The sequence below is a fragment of the Anopheles coluzzii genome, chromosome 2 (genome assembly GCF_943734685.1).
Source record: "Anopheles coluzzii chromosome 2, AcolN3, whole genome shotgun sequence".
Classification (NCBI taxonomy): Eukaryota; Metazoa; Arthropoda; class Insecta; order Diptera; family Culicidae; genus Anopheles; species Anopheles coluzzii.
The window spans coordinates 112,306,202-112,324,230 of record NC_064670.1 but is presented as its reverse complement, the minus strand read 5'-3'; the positions used below and the strand labels follow the sequence as shown (position 1 = coordinate 112,324,230).

The 18,029-nt window shown below is 48.7% G+C and overlaps 1 protein-coding gene across 3 annotated transcripts in view; it reads right to left on the bottom strand.

Annotated features, from left to right (window-relative positions):
- The window catches only part of LOC120950366 (trithorax group protein osa), a 28,003-nt gene that overhangs the window by 8,631 nt on the left and 1,343 nt on the right, over positions 1-18,029 (bottom strand). The window contains exons 2-11 of one of the 3 annotated variants that reach the window (XM_049607348.1): positions 16,032-17,302; positions 8,317-9,871; positions 4,712-6,931; positions 3,407-4,608; positions 2,596-3,298; positions 1,856-2,057; positions 1,512-1,767; positions 1,284-1,379; positions 654-818; positions 27-255 (exon numbers count right to left, since the gene is read on the bottom strand). In XM_049607348.1, the coding sequence (XP_049463305.1) occupies positions 27-255; positions 654-818; positions 1,284-1,379; positions 1,512-1,767; positions 1,856-2,057; positions 2,596-3,298; positions 3,407-4,608; positions 4,712-6,931; positions 8,317-9,106 (5,863 nt within the window). In that variant the 5' untranslated portion in view covers positions 9,107-9,871; positions 16,032-17,302. Of the gene's footprint in view, positions 1-26; positions 256-653; positions 819-1,283; positions 1,380-1,511; positions 1,768-1,855; positions 2,058-2,595; positions 4,609-4,711; positions 6,932-8,316; positions 9,872-16,031; positions 17,303-18,029 lie in introns of all 3 variants that reach the window. The other 2 variants (XM_049607347.1, XM_040368345.2) reach the window with 2 other exon arrangements.

The following is an 18,029-nucleotide window of genomic DNA, read 5'->3' as shown; positions in this document are numbered from 1 at the left end:
GCAGCGCTTGCAACAGGTTCACTCACTCGAATCGATCTTCAATTCAATCGGGAAGTCCAAGGTTTTCAGAATCTTCGTACAGCCATCCATTTTATAGTCGAAGCACTTCAGATGCAGTATAAGTACGACAGGCAGTTCCTCCAGCGTTACTTGCTGCCAGGCCGCTACCTCCTGCTTCGTTTTCGAACAGGTCACACCCTCCAGTTCGTCCCGACCAACCAACTGTTCTAGTGCCTCTTTCACAGAAGCCGCTTTCTGAAATGTACATTATGATCGTAAAAAATAAATGAATTACTCAACTACGCAGTAAAATGGTACAATTTATATAATTGAAGATGACCATAAACATTTTAATATTCATTCAATTTGAAAGATAAATGATTGCAAAAGGGATTATTAATTAGGTATTTTAAAATAATTTTTAAATAAAAGTCGATTAAATTGAAATAAATAAATAAATTGAATATAATCAAAATAACAAATAAGGGAAGTAATGCGCCAATTATGGAGAGCAATTTGAAATGTGTGTTCTACAATAAAGCAAATGAACTCTACACTGCTTCATGGCTATCTATTTTTAAATTCTATTTATAGAATGAACACGCATGAACTCTAATGAACTTTTGTCACAGGGTGTTCCTGCCAATACATACCTCTATATCAAGGGGAAGCGTGAAGAACGGCTGTATGTTGTAGGTCGGAGGAACACCGTCACGTTGCACACGAGATCGTAGTTTGCCTCGGAAGATGTCGCTGATCGGTGAACGTCCGAAATCGGTCGTACGCGTTACCGTGCCCTTGTTGCCCTTGCAGATAACCTGTGAAAAATTAATTATAGGAAAAAATATTTGATTCAAACATACATTTAAAAAATACACGACCATACAATTTGTACGAAGTTTAGAAACATTTTTAGATGCATAAAATAGAATAAAAATACTTAAGTTTTTGTCCAAGCTAGTCTTGAAATGAACCTATTTATAAAGTTCATTTCTACACAATAAGCGTTGGTGAACATTTTTATCTCCCCACCATTTTCAACAGATTCAGATATGTACACACACTGGCTCTGCCATGCTCGTGGTATGGTGGGGTGAAAGAATTGTATAAAAACCTTTTTCATAAACTAGAAAGAAGAGAGCGCGCAACACACGACGGCGGGCTCGGATTGAGAATACATCTAGGCCGTACGGGGTGCGAAGCACAGAGTTCCACGCACTTAACCGCACGACCGTCAATGTGTACCCTCCGCTCACGCTACAACGCATGTTAAACCAACTTACCATCCAATCGTCTGCGTCCTCCTCACCATGGACTTCACCGTTAGTCGGTTCCTCGCCATTCAAGTTGCCTTGATCAGTTTTGTTGAATTTTATGAACTGTCAAAGTACAATAATAATATAAATTAAATGTTGGAGTTTCTAGATTACTTTGTTTTAACTAAATATACTTAATATAACTTAAATACATCATACAAAAATAACAAAATTATCTGTTTGTCGTTCACATACCTCAATCATCTCATCGTTTAGACGATTCAACACGCATCCAAGAAACTCTTCGGCGTCTTCCTGCCGTCCCTCGATCTGGAATATGTCCGACCGGATGCCATTCAGCATCTTGTAGATGACGGTCGGTTCGAACGGCGTGTCGACCTGTATTTCCGGTATGTCGTCCTTCTTACCCTTATCGCCACCACCGCGCTGCTGCTGCTGCTGCGGTTTGGACCGTATCGGAAGCTGCGAGAACTCGTTCGCCAGTGCGCACCTGTATTCGTTGGAGGAAAAATTAATCCGCGGTTCCAACCAACCGTTCGGCAAATGTGCTCAGACAAGCACAGACGTGATATGCTTACATGGCATCGATGAACGGTTTCGGATGTTTAGAATTTTTCGCCGCCGGAAGGGTGCGAATTGTGCGCATCAGATGGTAAAACGGTGGGCATGCTATCAGCGCCTGCAGTATGGTATTGATGTAACAATAGTTAGACCGATTGATCAGACCGCGTGGCATCATGCTGATGTTGGTGTTATCAATGCTATATCCGCTAAGGAAATCTGGAAAAGCGCGACATGATTTGAATTTTAAAAAAATCAAGAGTTAATTATTTAAACAACAGCCATTCCCTGAGAAAAGTACATCTTAACTGAAGAGCCAAATTTAAACTTAATAAAATATGTTTGTTTCAACACTAATGCCACATTTCATCAGTATGGGGAAAAGGGCAAACTCTCTGAGAAACGGGGTAGATGACGTTAGCAAGTGAACCACAAACTAATCAGAACGATCAGTCGGCGCAGCTACTCAGAAAACGTATCCATATTATTCTCTCCCATTTGTGTAACGCGTATATTACTCCACGGTATGACAGAGTAGTTCGCTGACTTCCAAATGGAATCTGTTTCTGGCGATTGAAAAGAGTTCTCTAATAATATTCTAACAGCCCGAAAAAAACCCCACAATAAAACTTTGTACGTGTTTCTTCTTGATTGGGGTGTGCTCCGAAAGAGATTCGAACTCATGCCGGCAAACAGCTCACCACATTAGAACACACGCATTAGAACTAACGGCTATCGGGTGGACCACTCTGCTTACCTCCGAATTTCAATGAAAATTCATCCTTCTGGTCGCCGGCGGTCGAAGCGGATGCAGCTGTTGCGTTCGCTGCCCCCTTCGAGGCAGCAGCCTGCTGTGCTCCCTTACCCCTGGCAGCGTTTGCCGACGTTGGTGTGGAGCCGCCCGTAGTGCCGCTGGCAGGAGTGGATGCCGCAGCAGATGAATATGACATGGGCACAGCTGGCGTCGCGGGCGTCTGATGGTTTCTATCGTACGGCTGCACCTTTGCGACCGGTTTTTTTGCACCGGTGGACGATGAGGAGGAGTCGATGCTGGACGGAGTGTTTCCTACAGCGGCGGTCGGTGGTGCAGTACTAGCAGCCATTGCCGGTCCGCGGTTAGCAGTGGGTGGCGCAAAATTTATCCCCGTTGACGTGACTGGTGCAGTAGCATGATGGTGCGGTGCAGTAGCAACGGTAGTACCGATCGATGCAACACCACTTTGGCCAGCTGCCGGTCCGCTGGCGCTAGCCGTGGAGAGTGCGGCGGAAGGTGGTACAGAGCTGACTGCCGTTGCGGACGTCGCTGTGACTGCCGACGCTGAAACCGATAATGCGGCGGACGAAGACGCGGACGACGCCACCGCTGCAGACGACGACGACGACGATGACGAGGAGGAGGACGTTTGGAACAGGCTCGCCCAGGTTTTGTTCGGTTGCGGTGGCGCTCCACCGGGTGGTATCTGTGGCGGGGGCACAATGATGGGTGGTGGAATGTTTAATGGATGATCGGGTGGCGGTATGTTAAGTGGGTGGTTAATGATAACCGGCGCTTTGGTCGCGGACTTTACCGTATTAATGTTAGTAGAGGAGGAGATGGAGGAAGCGGCGGGCCTGGGTACATTTACCACATCTTGGTGGTGTTGCTTCGGCGTGTCCACCACCGCTCCTCCGACCGGCGCCGTCGGTGCTGGACCGGTCACTGCTGCTGCTGCCACTGCAGTCGTGGCAACTGTCCGCTGGGGAATTGCTTCCACCTTCTTCGATTCCATCTGGGGCGTCACGACTGCTGTCGGTCCGCCACTCATGCTGCTGTTTGCTCCGCTAGCATACGTGGACTGGCCACTGTTAGCCACGCCCGATGAGCGCTGGCCATGATCGGGGAACGATTTCGGGCCTGCTGCTGCTGCTGCTACTGCATGTGGCTGCTTTCCGGAAGCCGAACCCATCACCGTTGATGGCGGTGCCGTCGCCGTAGTTCCAACTAGCGTGCTGAACGGCACCGGTGATGTGTTCTTGTGCTGGTGACCGATCACCGATCCGGGGAACTCCTTGTTCGGTATAGCCGATACGGAAACGGAAGCGGTACCCTTCTTCGGTCCAGCCCCGCCACTATTGTTCACCCAACCGCTTCCCGCATTCGATTGTCCTGCCACCGGTTGAGCGCCACTCGTGCGCTGGGAGGCTCCACCACCAACCACCGTGCCCGCCGCCGCCGCCGCTGCTACAGTCGTCGTTGTGCGCCTGTGCTCCTGCTCCTTCAGCGTCAGCTTCTCCATCCGGTCCTGGGTGGCCTTCACCGAGTCGGGCTGCTGTTGCTGCTGTTCCGCACGACCTCTGGGCGGTGGTGCCTGCGATGCAACGGCTGCAGCGTATCCCAGCATTGGTGGCTGTTGCTGATGCTGCTGCTGTTGCGGCGGTAGGAATCCTTGATTTGGCACATCGGATGAGTTCGATTGTTTTCTGCCAGCGTTGCCATCCATCATCCCGCCCTGCACCACCGCCGCCGTCTGCTCGTTCTGCTGGTGATGGGAAGGTGTTGCGGTAGCAACATTTACAGTGGACGGCAGTGGCGATGGATGCGTCATGACGACCGCATCGACCAGCTTCGGTGAGGTAATGATGTCGGACTTCCGATTAGCGCTGTTGTTGTTGTTCGTGTCGTTGCCGTTGGCGTCGAGCAGATTGTTTGCAACTACACCAGCTGCTGCTACCGGTGTTTGTTGGGCCATTTGGAAAGGTTGATTGTTGGTTGATGGTGGAGGCTCTGTCACTGCAAAATTAAGCAAAACATCGTTTGGTGAATTGGTTGTGGACACTCCTCCCAACGGCCCTTCCCTCTAGCAGAAAAAAAAATCCCCCTCCAATATTCTTACCATTCACAGCGGCCCTTTGAGGGGGCGGTATATGCTGATAGTGCTGTTCCGGTGGCACCTGCTGCTGCTGCTGCACTGGCATGTGATGCGGCGGCAGAGGATGGGCTTGAATGTACTGTGGCTCGACGATGAAATTGTTGTTCATCGGCGGCTGTGCTCCAGCACCGTCCATCGTCTGTCCGTGCTGTTGCTGCGGTTCAGCCGGTGCTGGCACCATCGGCTGTTGCGGGGCAGCGCCGCCATGCACGTAGCCGCCCGCGCCCATCATATCCTCCGGCGGTGGAACACCCGGCACGACAACATTGTGCTGCCCGGTGGCCACGACCGGCGAGTGCATCGTTGTGTTTGAGTTGGAGCTCACCGGAATGCCACCGTTGCCGTTGTAATCCTCGCCCTGAGTCTGCGATCCAGCGGCCCCAGCATGTGGCTGCTGCTGCTGCTGCTGTTGCTGCGGCGCCGGTGGCGGTTGCTGCTGCATGATGTACTCCTCCGGCGGCGGTTGCATCGTGGCGATCGGGGCCGCTGCCATCTGCATCGTAAAGCCGGGCACGTTGGGATCGAGCACGTGGTGGCCCATCGCGGGAGGCGGAATCGCTTGCGGTGGCGGCCCCGGCGGTAGCATGCCGCCCGCCGCACCATCGTCCTCGTGCACGGGCAGATACTCGACCGTCTCGGGATGGTAGTCGAGCGCGATCGGTGGCGGCTGCGGCCACATGGCGGCCCCGGGATGCACACCCGGATCGTCATGGCCCCCGCCCTGGCCACCGTGCGGTCCGCCACCGTCGTCGCCCTTGCCGTCGTCGTACATCTGATACTCGGACGGGATGTACGGCGGGTATATCAGGTTCTGGTAGGCGTGGATCGCCGGATTGTAGTACATCGGCATGTGCGGGGCGGGCATGAACAGCGGCGCACCGGAGGCGTGCTGTGCCATCGATGGAATCACGTAGAACCCACCGTGCAGGTTGCCGTACTGTGCGCCAGCGCCACCCATCATGGGCGGCGCCTCAATGTGCATCAGCTCGGGCGTATGCTGCGGTGGTGGATGTTGCTGCTGCTGCTGCTGCCCTTGCTGTCCTCCGCCACTACCCGCGGTGGGTGGAGTTTGTTGCTGACCGGCCCCACCACCTCCCTGACCCTGTTGGGCTTGTTGTTGCTGCTGCTGTTGCTGCTGTTGCTGCTGCTGCTGCTGCTGAACCTGATGCTGCAGTGCCGCCTGTTGTCCTGCTTGATGGTGCGACAGCGGCTGCATCACACCCTGCTGCTGCTGCTGCTGCTGCTGATGCTGTAGCGCTTGGTGATAGCTTTGCTGATGCTGCTGCTGCTGCTGATGGTGGTACGACTGTTGCTGGTGCTGCTGCACGTAATGCGGCACGTAGCCTCCCCGCGAGCGTGAATTGTTGCCGCCGCGATTGTTCCGTCCGCCCCGGCGCATCGTACCGCGCCCCGACATCGTTACCGGTGCCGGCGGCATCAGCTGCATCTCGGGCCCGGCCCCCACGTCCGCCGGCATGTACGCACCGGGCGGCGTGGCCGTCGCGAGGTACGGCGAGATCGCCGGGTATCCGTGCACGCTCACGTTCGCGGTCAGGTTGCTGACGAACACGTTGTTCGGGACGGGTCCGGCCGTCGGTGGCAGCACCTGCACCGGGTACATGCCGTGCGGGGTCGGCTGCATGTAGGCCGAGGCCGGTATTTGTGCGTAGACCTGCTGCATCATCTGCTGCTGGTGCTGGTTCGCCACGGACACGGCCTGCTGCTGCATCTGCTGATTGCCGTTGTCCCGGTCGGTGTTGCGCCCCACGCCGTCCGCGCCGGCAGTGACACTGCCCGCACTACCTCCTGCTCCGCCTCCTCCGCCTCTGCCACCAACATTGTGTGGCTGGGACTGGGGCGGGCCGGGCTGCTGGTGCTGCTGCCCTCCTGTCTGCTGCTGCTGTTGATTGTTGTTAGCTGCCGAACCTAGCTGCTGCTGCTGCTGTTGTTGCTGCTGCTGCTGCTGCTGAAGGTGATGCGGGTTGTTGGTGTGCGGAGGCATAGTCACTGCAGTTGCTACGGCAGTCCGTGCGATGACTTCTCCACCACCAACTTCTCCTCCGGCACCACCGGCTGCGGCGACGCTCGTGGCCGTCGGCTGGATCGCAAAACCGATCCACTGTTCTCCGCTGGCGGGCACCTGCTCCGTGTCGACGACGACCGCGCTACTGTTGCCTTCGTTCACTGCAATCGAAAGAGAGGAGGAGAAAGATCCAGTTTAGACGCACAATTGCCGGTAGAGTGGGTGAGCACACGAAGCAACAAGTGGAAGGAAGGAACACACCGAATAGAAAAAGGGGCAAAATGTAAGGAGAGGCACGCGCTAGGTAAAGTATGAAACGAAACATAAATGTCGCGTACAAAGCGAATCGAAGATAGTGATGGAAAGGGAGAAACACAAGAGCGCGCAGATAGGCCCCCCCCCCGCGAGCTGCCCCGAGAGCGGCACCCACCCAGGTGCACGTGGAAGATGATTCGGTGCACCATGAACAACAACGATAGAGAGAAGTTTGTGTGCGTGTGTGTGTGTGTGTGTGTGTGTGTGTGTGAGAGAGAGAGAGAGAAAGAGAGAAAAGAAATTGACTAAACATAACAAACAAATAAATTCGTTAGAAAATGAGTCTAACTTATCGAAGAGGTGGTGGTATAATGTGGTTTATTCCGAATTCGTTTTTTTACAATATTTTTTTTCTTTATATCTTTCTTATTCATCACGACCATGGCATGAGGCATGGGAGTTTTGTGCATCTTCAGGTAGTTTTAAACCTTTCTTTTTTCTCAATTTGAACCATATTAGTGTGTAGATTAAACAAAATTATCTACACTTCAACTGTGTTACTGTTGCCATTTGTTTGTCTCAACAGTTTGTTCTGTTTTGCTTTTTTTTCATCTCTTTTTTGTTTTGTTTCAAATGCCAGAAAGAAATGTTTTGTGCCAAATCGTATAACTTTCTACCCATCAAAAAATGAGAAGAAAAAAAACCCGAAGAATAATTTGAGTATAAATGTTCGTATAAAGGTTCGTTAATTTTGCTAAACAGACAAAAGTGCAAGCGCTTGAAACTAATCATAGAAACGTGCAAGTAAATGTTAAGAAACCCGTGAAACAGAGTGAAAGATACGCAATAGAAAGCTAGTGAAGAGAGAACAAGAGAGCGATAGTGAAACAACGTAATACTAAAGCAGGTGCTACAAATATCCAACAATGAGTGCATATTTCATGCCTGTCAGTAATCAAAAATCATTCAGCAAAACAGGTTGTAGTGAACTCAGCAATGGACTAACAATCCATAGTTATAAATTTCATAATTAAGTTGATTATCAAATACACAATGATTTTTAAAGTTACATTCAAAAAGCGGATTTTCTTTGTAAAGCAAAACAAAAGACGAAAAAGAGAAAAAATTAAACAAAAAAGATCTGCAACAAATGCAAACAAAAGTAAATAAAAATGAGCAAAAACAAAAAAAAAAAAAAAAGAGCCAACATCAACACAAACGGGAAGTGGTTAAAAGTGTGATTTCGGTTCGACAAAATGTCGGTTTGGCTTTTTGAAGCAACAACGCTTACCGAAAGTCGGCAGCGGTGGTGCTGAGGATGTTGCTGTGGCCGAGACGATCGGTGGCGGCACAGGGCGAAGCGGCGGCGGGCCTCCTCCTCCCCCCAGCAGCAGCGAAGGTCGGACCATAAATCCAACATTACCGGCGGTGGGCAACAATACCGAAGGCGGCACCGGCTGCTGCTGCTGCTGCGGATGTTGCGGATGCTGGGGTTGATCCGGCAGCGCAAGCGGACGACTCGCAATAGGAACTAGGGAGTGTTTCCGGACCGGTACGAGCACCATTCCACCACCGTGCGGCGGTACCACTACAGCTCCTCCTCCCGCCGAGTCACTTGCAATGACGAGGGGCGACGCTGCTGCCTCCAGCTGTTCGGCAAACTCTTTCCCAGGTGAGCGTGACTTTGAAGAACTGCCAACACCTCCGCCACCAATACCCATCATTGCCGTCGATCTGGGCAAAATAACGACCGGCACTGGATCGAACGCACGTGCGTTCGGATTCAGCCCGTTCTGATGTGGCAGCGGCGTCGCCAATCTCGGAGCAAACATCCGGACAGAGAACGAGTCTTTTCGAGGTGGCGACTGATGCTCCAACTCCTCCTTCCTTGAGGACCCCATCGCACCAGGCGGTGGGTGTTGTGGTGGTGGTGGCGGTGCGGTATTGGCCGATCCGGAAGATGGAGGATACAGTATGCCCATCAGTGCGGCGGCATCAGTCTGGCCGGCATCGGTGAGATCTAGAAACTGGTAGGTGCTACCGGGGCCGCGTACCGTCTCGTCCTCGGTACGCTTCATCATCCGTCCCGGGGGTGGTGGGGCGGCGACGGCGGCTGCTGCTGCTGTGAGGTGGCGGCGGCGGCGGCGGATTGCCCGCACCCGGCTTCCCGGCACCTGGGGCAGCAATCAGCGCGACGTTCTCGGCGTTGCTCGTCGGTGGCAGCGGCGGCGATGGAGGTATGGAGGCGGTAGCTCATTTTCCCAGTCCTCCTTGTACCTCCTTCACCCGTCCGCAGATGTCACCGCGGTTGTCCGTGGAGCCGCGGACCAAACTAGCGGTGCCTCCTCGAAACCCACCCTCTAATGCCCTTTCCTTGCAACGCAACGTAGCACACAACGCACACGCCACACACACACACACACACTAGTAGAGCGTCGTTTCCGCTTCCGGTGAGGTAGAAGAAGGTTCCTTTCCAGTTTGCGGATACTTTAAAAAATATATTTTTGATAAACAGATAAGGACACACACACGTACACAATCACTTTCTAGCAAGACACAGCAATCTACACGATTTGACCGTCGTAGTAGTTCTGCTACAAGAAAAACCTCCCAAATGTTCCATCATCTCTTCGTTACTAAATTCGCGTGTGGATGCACAGATACAACATTTACACATGCAGAGTGAGATAGATAAAAAGGAGGAAGAGAGAGAGATAGTGGGATATTCTTCTCTCACACTATTATCAAACGAGAGAAGCGCGCTCCGATGCTTTTTCACTAGAGGAAGAAAAACGGGACGGAAGCTAGTGCTCTAATTTGCTTACATCAACTACTTTTTCGCTTGACTAATTGATCACATCACACAATCCGAAGATGGTAGCGAGAAATAGAGAGAAAGAGAGAGAAAGAGAGAAAGAGAGAGAGAAAGCAGTTGGAAGGAAAGAAAAGAAAAGAATACAAAATTACATTACACACACACACACAGATTTACATGAAGAAAATAAAGAAGAAAAAACAACCGTTTAAAGCATCTACTACGGGATGGCACAATAACAACAGCACCAGCTCGGGGTGGTGATGAATATCATCAAATGTGATCTTGTTCCCTTCGTACCTAGGACGTATCTTATCATGCTGTAACACTTCGTTCTACGTTTATTACGATTTGATCGACAACAACGCCAAAAACAACTGCAACAAGATGGATTGGAAAGGCTGATAACGTTAAGTTGGTACAGTATGACAAAGATGTGCACGTATAATCACCAGAAAACGTATGTTTTGGACGTTTTTGAATGTCTTAAAACCAAAAAAAAATTAAAGCTGACTGTCACAACATTCTTCAACAACATTAGATCAACTGATAAGATCAATATACGAAACCATTTTATACATACATTTAGGACGTTCCTTTCCCTTCTCGTTATAATAAATCGAAACATTATAAACGTTCTAGGAGCGTAACGTTATTCATGGATGTACCCCTATCCATTTTAATTGCAACAGGTGGTTGCTCCACGTGCTGAGGTTTCAATTAACATTCTTCATAACAAAGGGGGCCTCCCTTTAACGATTTAACCTTTTTGTTTCTTTGAAATTTGACATTTGAAATTATATCAACGTTCAATTCAAAGCCATTTTAAATTAATAGTTTTAAAAAAGTACTTTAACACGCTAAACAAGAGGAAGAAACACATTCGGCACAAGAGACAGAAAGAGACTGTACCGGTTCCAGACTCGGACCAGCATTCCTAAACTAATTCCTACTAATTTCTATTCATACGCTATTCCTACACTGCACATGTACTGCCTGGTGTAGTTTGACGACCAATAGAATCAGCTACCAGACCCAAACTAAATCCGGAACAGCTGCAGGTTCAGAAATGGAATAAAATCGCAATTTCAGGACCGATTTGAGCTAAGCATCAGCTCCAGGAACGGTACGGGTTCAGGTGCGGTTCCAGCACCGTTATGGGTTCATGATTAGTTCCAGGTATGAGTTTATTATAGATTCAAGGGCCGGTACAGGTTTATTATTGGTTCCAGGACCGGTATGTGTTCATCATAGGTTCCACTACCAGTGTATGTTAAGCATCAGTTCCAGAAGCGGTATAAGTTTACGATCGATTCTAGGACCAGTATGAGCATAGATTCATGATCGGTTGCATGACCGGCATGGGTTCATGAACAGTTCCGAGACCATTAGTTTCGGATCATGATCAGTTCCAGGATTGGTATGGATTCAGGATAAGTTTCACGAACGGCATGGGTGTAATATCTACTCCACAATTGGCCTAGGTTCATGGTCGGTACCAGGACCAGTAAGGCTTCATTATCGATTCCAGTACCGGTATGGGTTATTGAGCAGTTCCAGGACCGATTTGGGTTCGTGAACAGGTCCTGTGCTGGTGTGGATAGAGTTTTGATTCCAGGGCCGTTATAGGTTCTGTATTAGGTTCAGTACCAACGTCATTGTGAGTTTTTGAACTAATATGGGTATTTTACCGGTTTCAGGACAGGTTTGGTTTTTGGTCTCTTAAACGTCTGATCTGGTCTCTTGGTCTCATTGTAACGATAAAACTGTATTGTACCTCATTGCACGTTACAGGGTTGTCCAGGGATTCTCATAATTGTGGGACACTTCCTTGACTCTTTCCTATGGGAAGTTAACTTCATATGATGGAAATTGGACTCTAAGGCACCCTTTTTGGACAGCTCCTATTGGAAATTCCTATTGGATTTGTCCAACTAGGGTGCTATAGAGTCCAATTAAGTTCATTTAACGTAAGAAGAAGTCAATAAAGTGTCCCACAGCTATGAGAACTCCTGGAAATCCCTGTATACATACATACATGAGAATACATATAATATATCTTGCAATCGAATATTTCATCTTATTCTAGTTCAAAACTATACAAAACTATATATACAGTGAACCCTCTCTTATTTGACACCTCTCCAATTTGAGAAACCTCTCTTATTGGAACATTTTTCACAGTCCCTTGATTTCCAGTACATTTTTGTCCCTCTAATTTGGAAAACCTCTGAAATCTGTATCCCTCTTTTTTGTGTATGGTGTTGCCATGGTTATTGAAAGATGTATGCTCAAATTGGCGATTCTGTTCGCAGTTTCCTATAACAACAGTTAAGGCTGCATACTAAATGTTCTGTTTCTTTCTAGTTTGTATGGACCTTTTATTCACTTTCAACCTCTGTAATTTGAAATCCCCTCTTATTCGACAGTCCCATCGCCTCTCAAATAAGAGAGAGTTGACTGTATTTACATTTATTGTTCATATTATCTTTAAAATAGTTACTCCAATGCACCTCTACTACTTAACAAAAACCTATTAATCTCTTAACCTAAGTATTTATTTATGGTTTTAATAAACTACAAAGCTCTGTCATACGGTGATGTTTGTATTATTTTGAACAAAGAGTCCAAAAAAACTGACATTAAATTTACAAACACAAAATACAACTTCTGAGGATGAGGTAACAACAATCAACAACCCCCCGCTAGTGTTTATCAACGTAAAAGTGCTACAGGAAGGGCAAAAAAACGTTTCCAATTGCACACACGCGCCCCCACGGCGGCCCAAAGGATTTGCAATTTTTACATCGAACGGGCGCAACCCAACCAACCCAAAAGCAGGAAATGGGATGCTATTGCAAGGAAATCGTCATCCGTCGCGTCTTCCGCCCCGGGAAGTTGGTGATGATTTCGTCGCTACCCCGTACCTCACACAATGCAGTTTCTTTTTTTTCTCTCCCTCTCCTTCACTCTCCCATTCCACCTCATGCTGCAACTTCGGCAGCATCTGCAACCCTAAAAGGAAGCCCCTCCCGTGCCGCAGTTGAAAGATAAGCGGTATAGTCATTAAGCTTCACACTTCACACACCGCCGAGGTGTGTGCGCGAAGGGAATTCAAAAGGAAAGAAATTCCACCAGCCGCACTTAGGCTATATTTGGCGTACGGGTGGTGATGTGCATCTTCTTGTGGGGTGCTATTGAGGTCATCTCATCATCATCGTGTAGCGCATGCCAATAAAAGAGAGAAGGTGATGGTTACCCGTTGCTGCAATCGCGAATTGAGTTGCCGATGTTGGCGATTTTCTGTCCCTGAACCTGATCAGCATTTTTGTTGTTCATATTATATTATTCAAGCAAATTTCCGATCCGATCAAGTATTGGTACGCTGTACAATTGTTTATGATGAATTCCTTCTTACTGAAGAATTAATTCGAACAAAACATCTTATCGAATCTTTTAGGTCCTATCTCACCTCTGATTCAGATGTATTTTGTTATTTTTCGTCTCTAACACTGGGAAAGACTAATCAATTGTTGTTTATTGATTGCAGCATGAGAGACATCTCAATTAGCTTTCCAATCTTCTACTAAATATCGTGAAATGCAAATTACTTTCTTTGAATCCAATAAATGTAATTGCTTCGCGTTGGCACATCATTAAATGGTTTGGTAAACATTCGACAACATTGGCGAGGCTTACCTTGGACATAACAGGAACATTAGAATTCTCTCTGAAGACAGCTATATTATGGGAAATGGGATATCTGGGGAGGAACAGTATTTGAACTAATGAAGGAACCTTCCATAAACAAACTAATTGGCTGTGCTTGACCGTATTGCAGTAAGTTCCGATAAATACATGGCTAGACAATGGCTAGACACCAATAGTCTTGCCTGTCTCGAAAGCGCGTAACTTCCATTCTTCGGTTTCAACATGCTTTACTCAGAAAGATCACAAGCAATGTAAGACAGCAAGCTGCTGCAGTGCTTCAGTAGGTGTCCAGAGAGCTTATTCACAAAACATTGAAATCAAACTTGCAAAGTGTTCTTGGACATTTGTGTTCTTGTGCACAACGACTGCCCTACCCTGTGTCCGTTTTTCGATCTTGAACTGTTCGCCGGCATGACCTTTCCCCGTTCGCCCTCCAATTTCCTGTACGATAATGAGGGGTCCACCCAAATAGCCTGAGGAATTTACAGCCACGCGGCTGTGGTTTTGCAAATTTTCCAAATATTTTACTTTTTTTTTTGTTTTTCAAATTCAAATACTTCACGAGGAGTTCAAACTTTCAAGTATGAAACATTCAAAAACTTTCATCTGATTTGGCACACAGCGTTGATTGGAAAACAGATCCGATTTGCCTGTAATATTCTCCGATCGTTGCGAAGTTTTACAAAGATTTGAAATCAATTTACGACCTGACGGCACAACTTCTGGCAAACTATGGCTGGGGTGTAACCAGACGTCATAAAACCTTTCGGTTCCATCGTTCCGAGCGACCAGAGAGCGCGCTTAGACACACAGCAAATGTTCGTTTTATCTATTTTGCTCTTCTTCCCTCTGCCTTCGGCTAGTCGGCATTAAATTCCCATTCAAACAAACCAGCGTGACACATCCGTCATCGCGAAACGCATTGAGCAATATACGCAAGAGACGGGGGGCACACACAGTCACAGGCGCAGGCAATAGCCACAGTCGGAAAATGTGAGCCACACACACACACACACACACACACACACACACACACACACACACACACACACACACACACACACACACACACACACAAACCGCGCCGAACCGGGCCAGGCAAAGGGACGGTGTTGACGTCGAATGCTGCTGCGGTTTTCATGCTGCGGCATCTGTTTTCGCCATCGAGCGCGACACAGCGATGAAAAAATAAGGTAAGAAAACGACCATTGACATGCAGGCGGCAGAGCGGCGAAGCTTTTGGTGAGTGTGTTTCTTCACCGAGATTCCACACAAACACACACGCACGCACACATACTGTACTCTATTCATCTTTTCCTATGCCTACTTGTCTTGGTTGCATGGGTTTGCCGAAAATGGAAGAGGCATGGCTCCCAAAAAAGGGAAACACATCCCCACCGACCCCCTTAGCCCGGGGAGAAGGCCTTCTAGTATGTGTCTGGGCACCACTGCTGCTGTGTATGTATAGGTATCTGTCCCCTCTTGTATCTGTCATTTTTGCCTCCGCGGTCTTGCTGTAGAGTGTCAACCAGGCCTCGCTCGCTGTCGCCGCGATGACGTTCGAGATTCCATTGACAAAGGTGATTTCATTTTCTTTTCGCTTCCTTTTCCCAAACACCATCGACTGCCTGATTTCCGGACGCCAACCCCGGACTCCGGGGCAATGTTCCGGGGCGCATGAGGAGCAGGATGGCAAGGGTACCCACCCTTGGTGGATTACATAAAAAAATATGTCCAAAAAGCACCAGCTTCCAGGGCGTATGGGTGTGGAGGGAGAAGAAAACACCCAGCCGGGCATGGTGGTCACCTTTCTCCTCCCGACCACAGCCGGCACAAAACGATACAGTGACACACTGTCCCTCTCTTTCCCTCTCTTTCTGTAGCGTGGTGGACTCGGTAAGCCGGTTTTAGTACCCCGGTTCCGCTCACGCACACCACAAGCATGCTTCAAGGGGGAGTTTTTTTTTGTTGCTTTGCCCCACACGAGGTAAAGCAAAAAGGAAGTTTGTGAAAATAGTGAAACGGTGGGGAGAGAGAGGATGGTGGTGGTTTGCACCGGAATGCAATCTGCTAGGCCAAACTTCTGGCTGCACTTCTATTTTTGGAGTCTGTCGAGCGATACCACCGAACATCTGTCACAGACGCATGAAGTAGTACTGTCGTGGAACACCATCATCTTCCGCCAGCTCTAACGGCGATGCGGGGAATTAAATACACAGTTTGTGCACACTATACAGAAAGTAAGATACAATGCAATGAAGGGAAAACGTCAAAAAGTTCCAACAAACTATCTTCGACCGCTTTGGCACATCATTCTAGAGGAGCGTTAACACCCACCAATCACAAAACCATTTGTTCTTCGAAATCGAACACAAATTAGTTTAGATTCATCTACAACAAAAAATAACATAACCTCACAATAGAAAACTACACACCGAAACACACACGCACACACTGACACATCGCAGTAAAAAGCTTACCGTTTTAAGCAACTGCTGCTGCTGCTGCTCCATCGCATGGAGACGAAGGAAACAGTACATCCGCCGTCCGCGCGACGTTCGTGGCGGATTGCCTGCTGCTGCTGACGGTGTTCCGGGATACTACTGACGACTGCTGCTGTACGTAGTGGCTGGAAACGATGACGAAGACATTCGTCACCGGACGAAGCATCCACCAACACAGCAACGGCTCGCCAAGAGGGTATGCGTGCGTTTCTTTTTCTTGCTGCCTTATTGGAAGCGCGCGCGCGGGCTGTCACTCCGCGACGTTGACGTCTTTTGACGTTTCGACGGCAAGGGTCCGTGTGTCCTGCCAACAACTACGGAAGCGATAAAACAAAATGTGCGTACACACACACAGGCACAGTACACAGCAGTAACACGCACAGACTCCGCCGTGTTTTCTTGCACGGATCGTTCGAGGCTTCTGATTACTTTGTTTTCGCTATTGACGTCGTCGCTGTCTAGCACACTCTATCACCACGGCGGCCCTTCCTGACACCAGCCCCGCGGATGTGATAGTGACGGGGTGGGAACTGTATCTAGACGGTGATTCGTCCCGCCGTTCGACTCGGACGATGTTTCCGCGAGTGTCGCGAAGAGTGTTTCGAATTTGGAGCTTTTCCTGGACGTTTCCACTTCCTTGTGCACACACGCACGCAAATACACACACTCTCTCAGACGGCACACATACACACCAATCACATTGGGCTACTCCTGAACGCCCAATTGCGGAGGCGGCGGTGAAGAATTATTGGGTCGTGCAAACACACGCACGCACACACACACTATTTCACACACACACACCCCTTCACCAACTCACGTCACACCACCACTTTTTCCCTTTTTTCTTGTAGCAATTTTACCCGAAAAAACAAAAACAACACAACAAACAATATGCACCAACAGTAACAGAAATGTGTAACGATGTAAGGCTAAACTGTTCCGTCCTGGACCTCTCTCGGATTGGGGCCCTTTTGTCGAGCTTCTAAGGGTGTTGTGGTGTGGTGGGGTGGGTAAATTAGCACCGCATACCTCGTGTCTGGCTGCACAGGGCGAGAGAGATGCTGCTGCTACGCCTGCTACGATTTTGGTTTCGGGCTGGGCTTTGGAAAAATCTCGACCATATGTACGAGAAACGAGGGGGGGATTGATCTGCTCACCACAATGGGGCGTTTTTTTTTCGACTGCACATGGATTTACTGCGGTTGGGAAATATCACACCCTAGAAGGGGATTTGACACACGATAAACCTATGGGGAGAGGAAGAAAGAGAGAGAAAGAGAGAAAAAAGGAAAAATTAATATTTTTATCAAAAATTGGTCGATTTTTTCGCGAAATTTGCACTTTGCAGCATGCAATCTTGCAGCCGGCGTGAAGGAACACAGCCCCAAAATTCGTGCAGTTTGCGTGTGTATGTGTGTATTAGTGTCACATAGCTATGCCTTCTGTTTGAGAAGTGCACACACGTTTCCGAGTTCATCCGCCATTTCCCGAAAGTGCCGAAAATATTGCACAAATAGCAAAAGAGCTAACATCATTCCCGCACCGTTGTGCAAAAAGGCAGAGCTTGCAGCAGCACACATTTTTTGCACATATTATACACATCACACCCACACACACACACACAAGTAGCAGTCATTGTGACAGCAGGGCGCTTTGCACGAAAATTCGCCCCCTACCACCACCAAACGGGCATGGACGAAAACGCATTTGCTGCACCTTTCCCAACACAGACTGAACACAATTTTCCACCAACTTTTCTCCCCCGATTGGTGCCGGAAAGTGGTCGCTTTGCCTAATATCTCGATCTTTTTCGCAACCTGAAGCCCACTCGGATCCACTCTCTATCGCTATTTGACAGCTGTCTTGGCATGGGGGGGCTATCTAATTAGAAGCAAATAAATGTTCCCGTTTCATATCTCTTTCTCCCTCTCTCTCTCTCGGTCTTTTAAGCACTGTGCGACCGTGGTGTGCGTG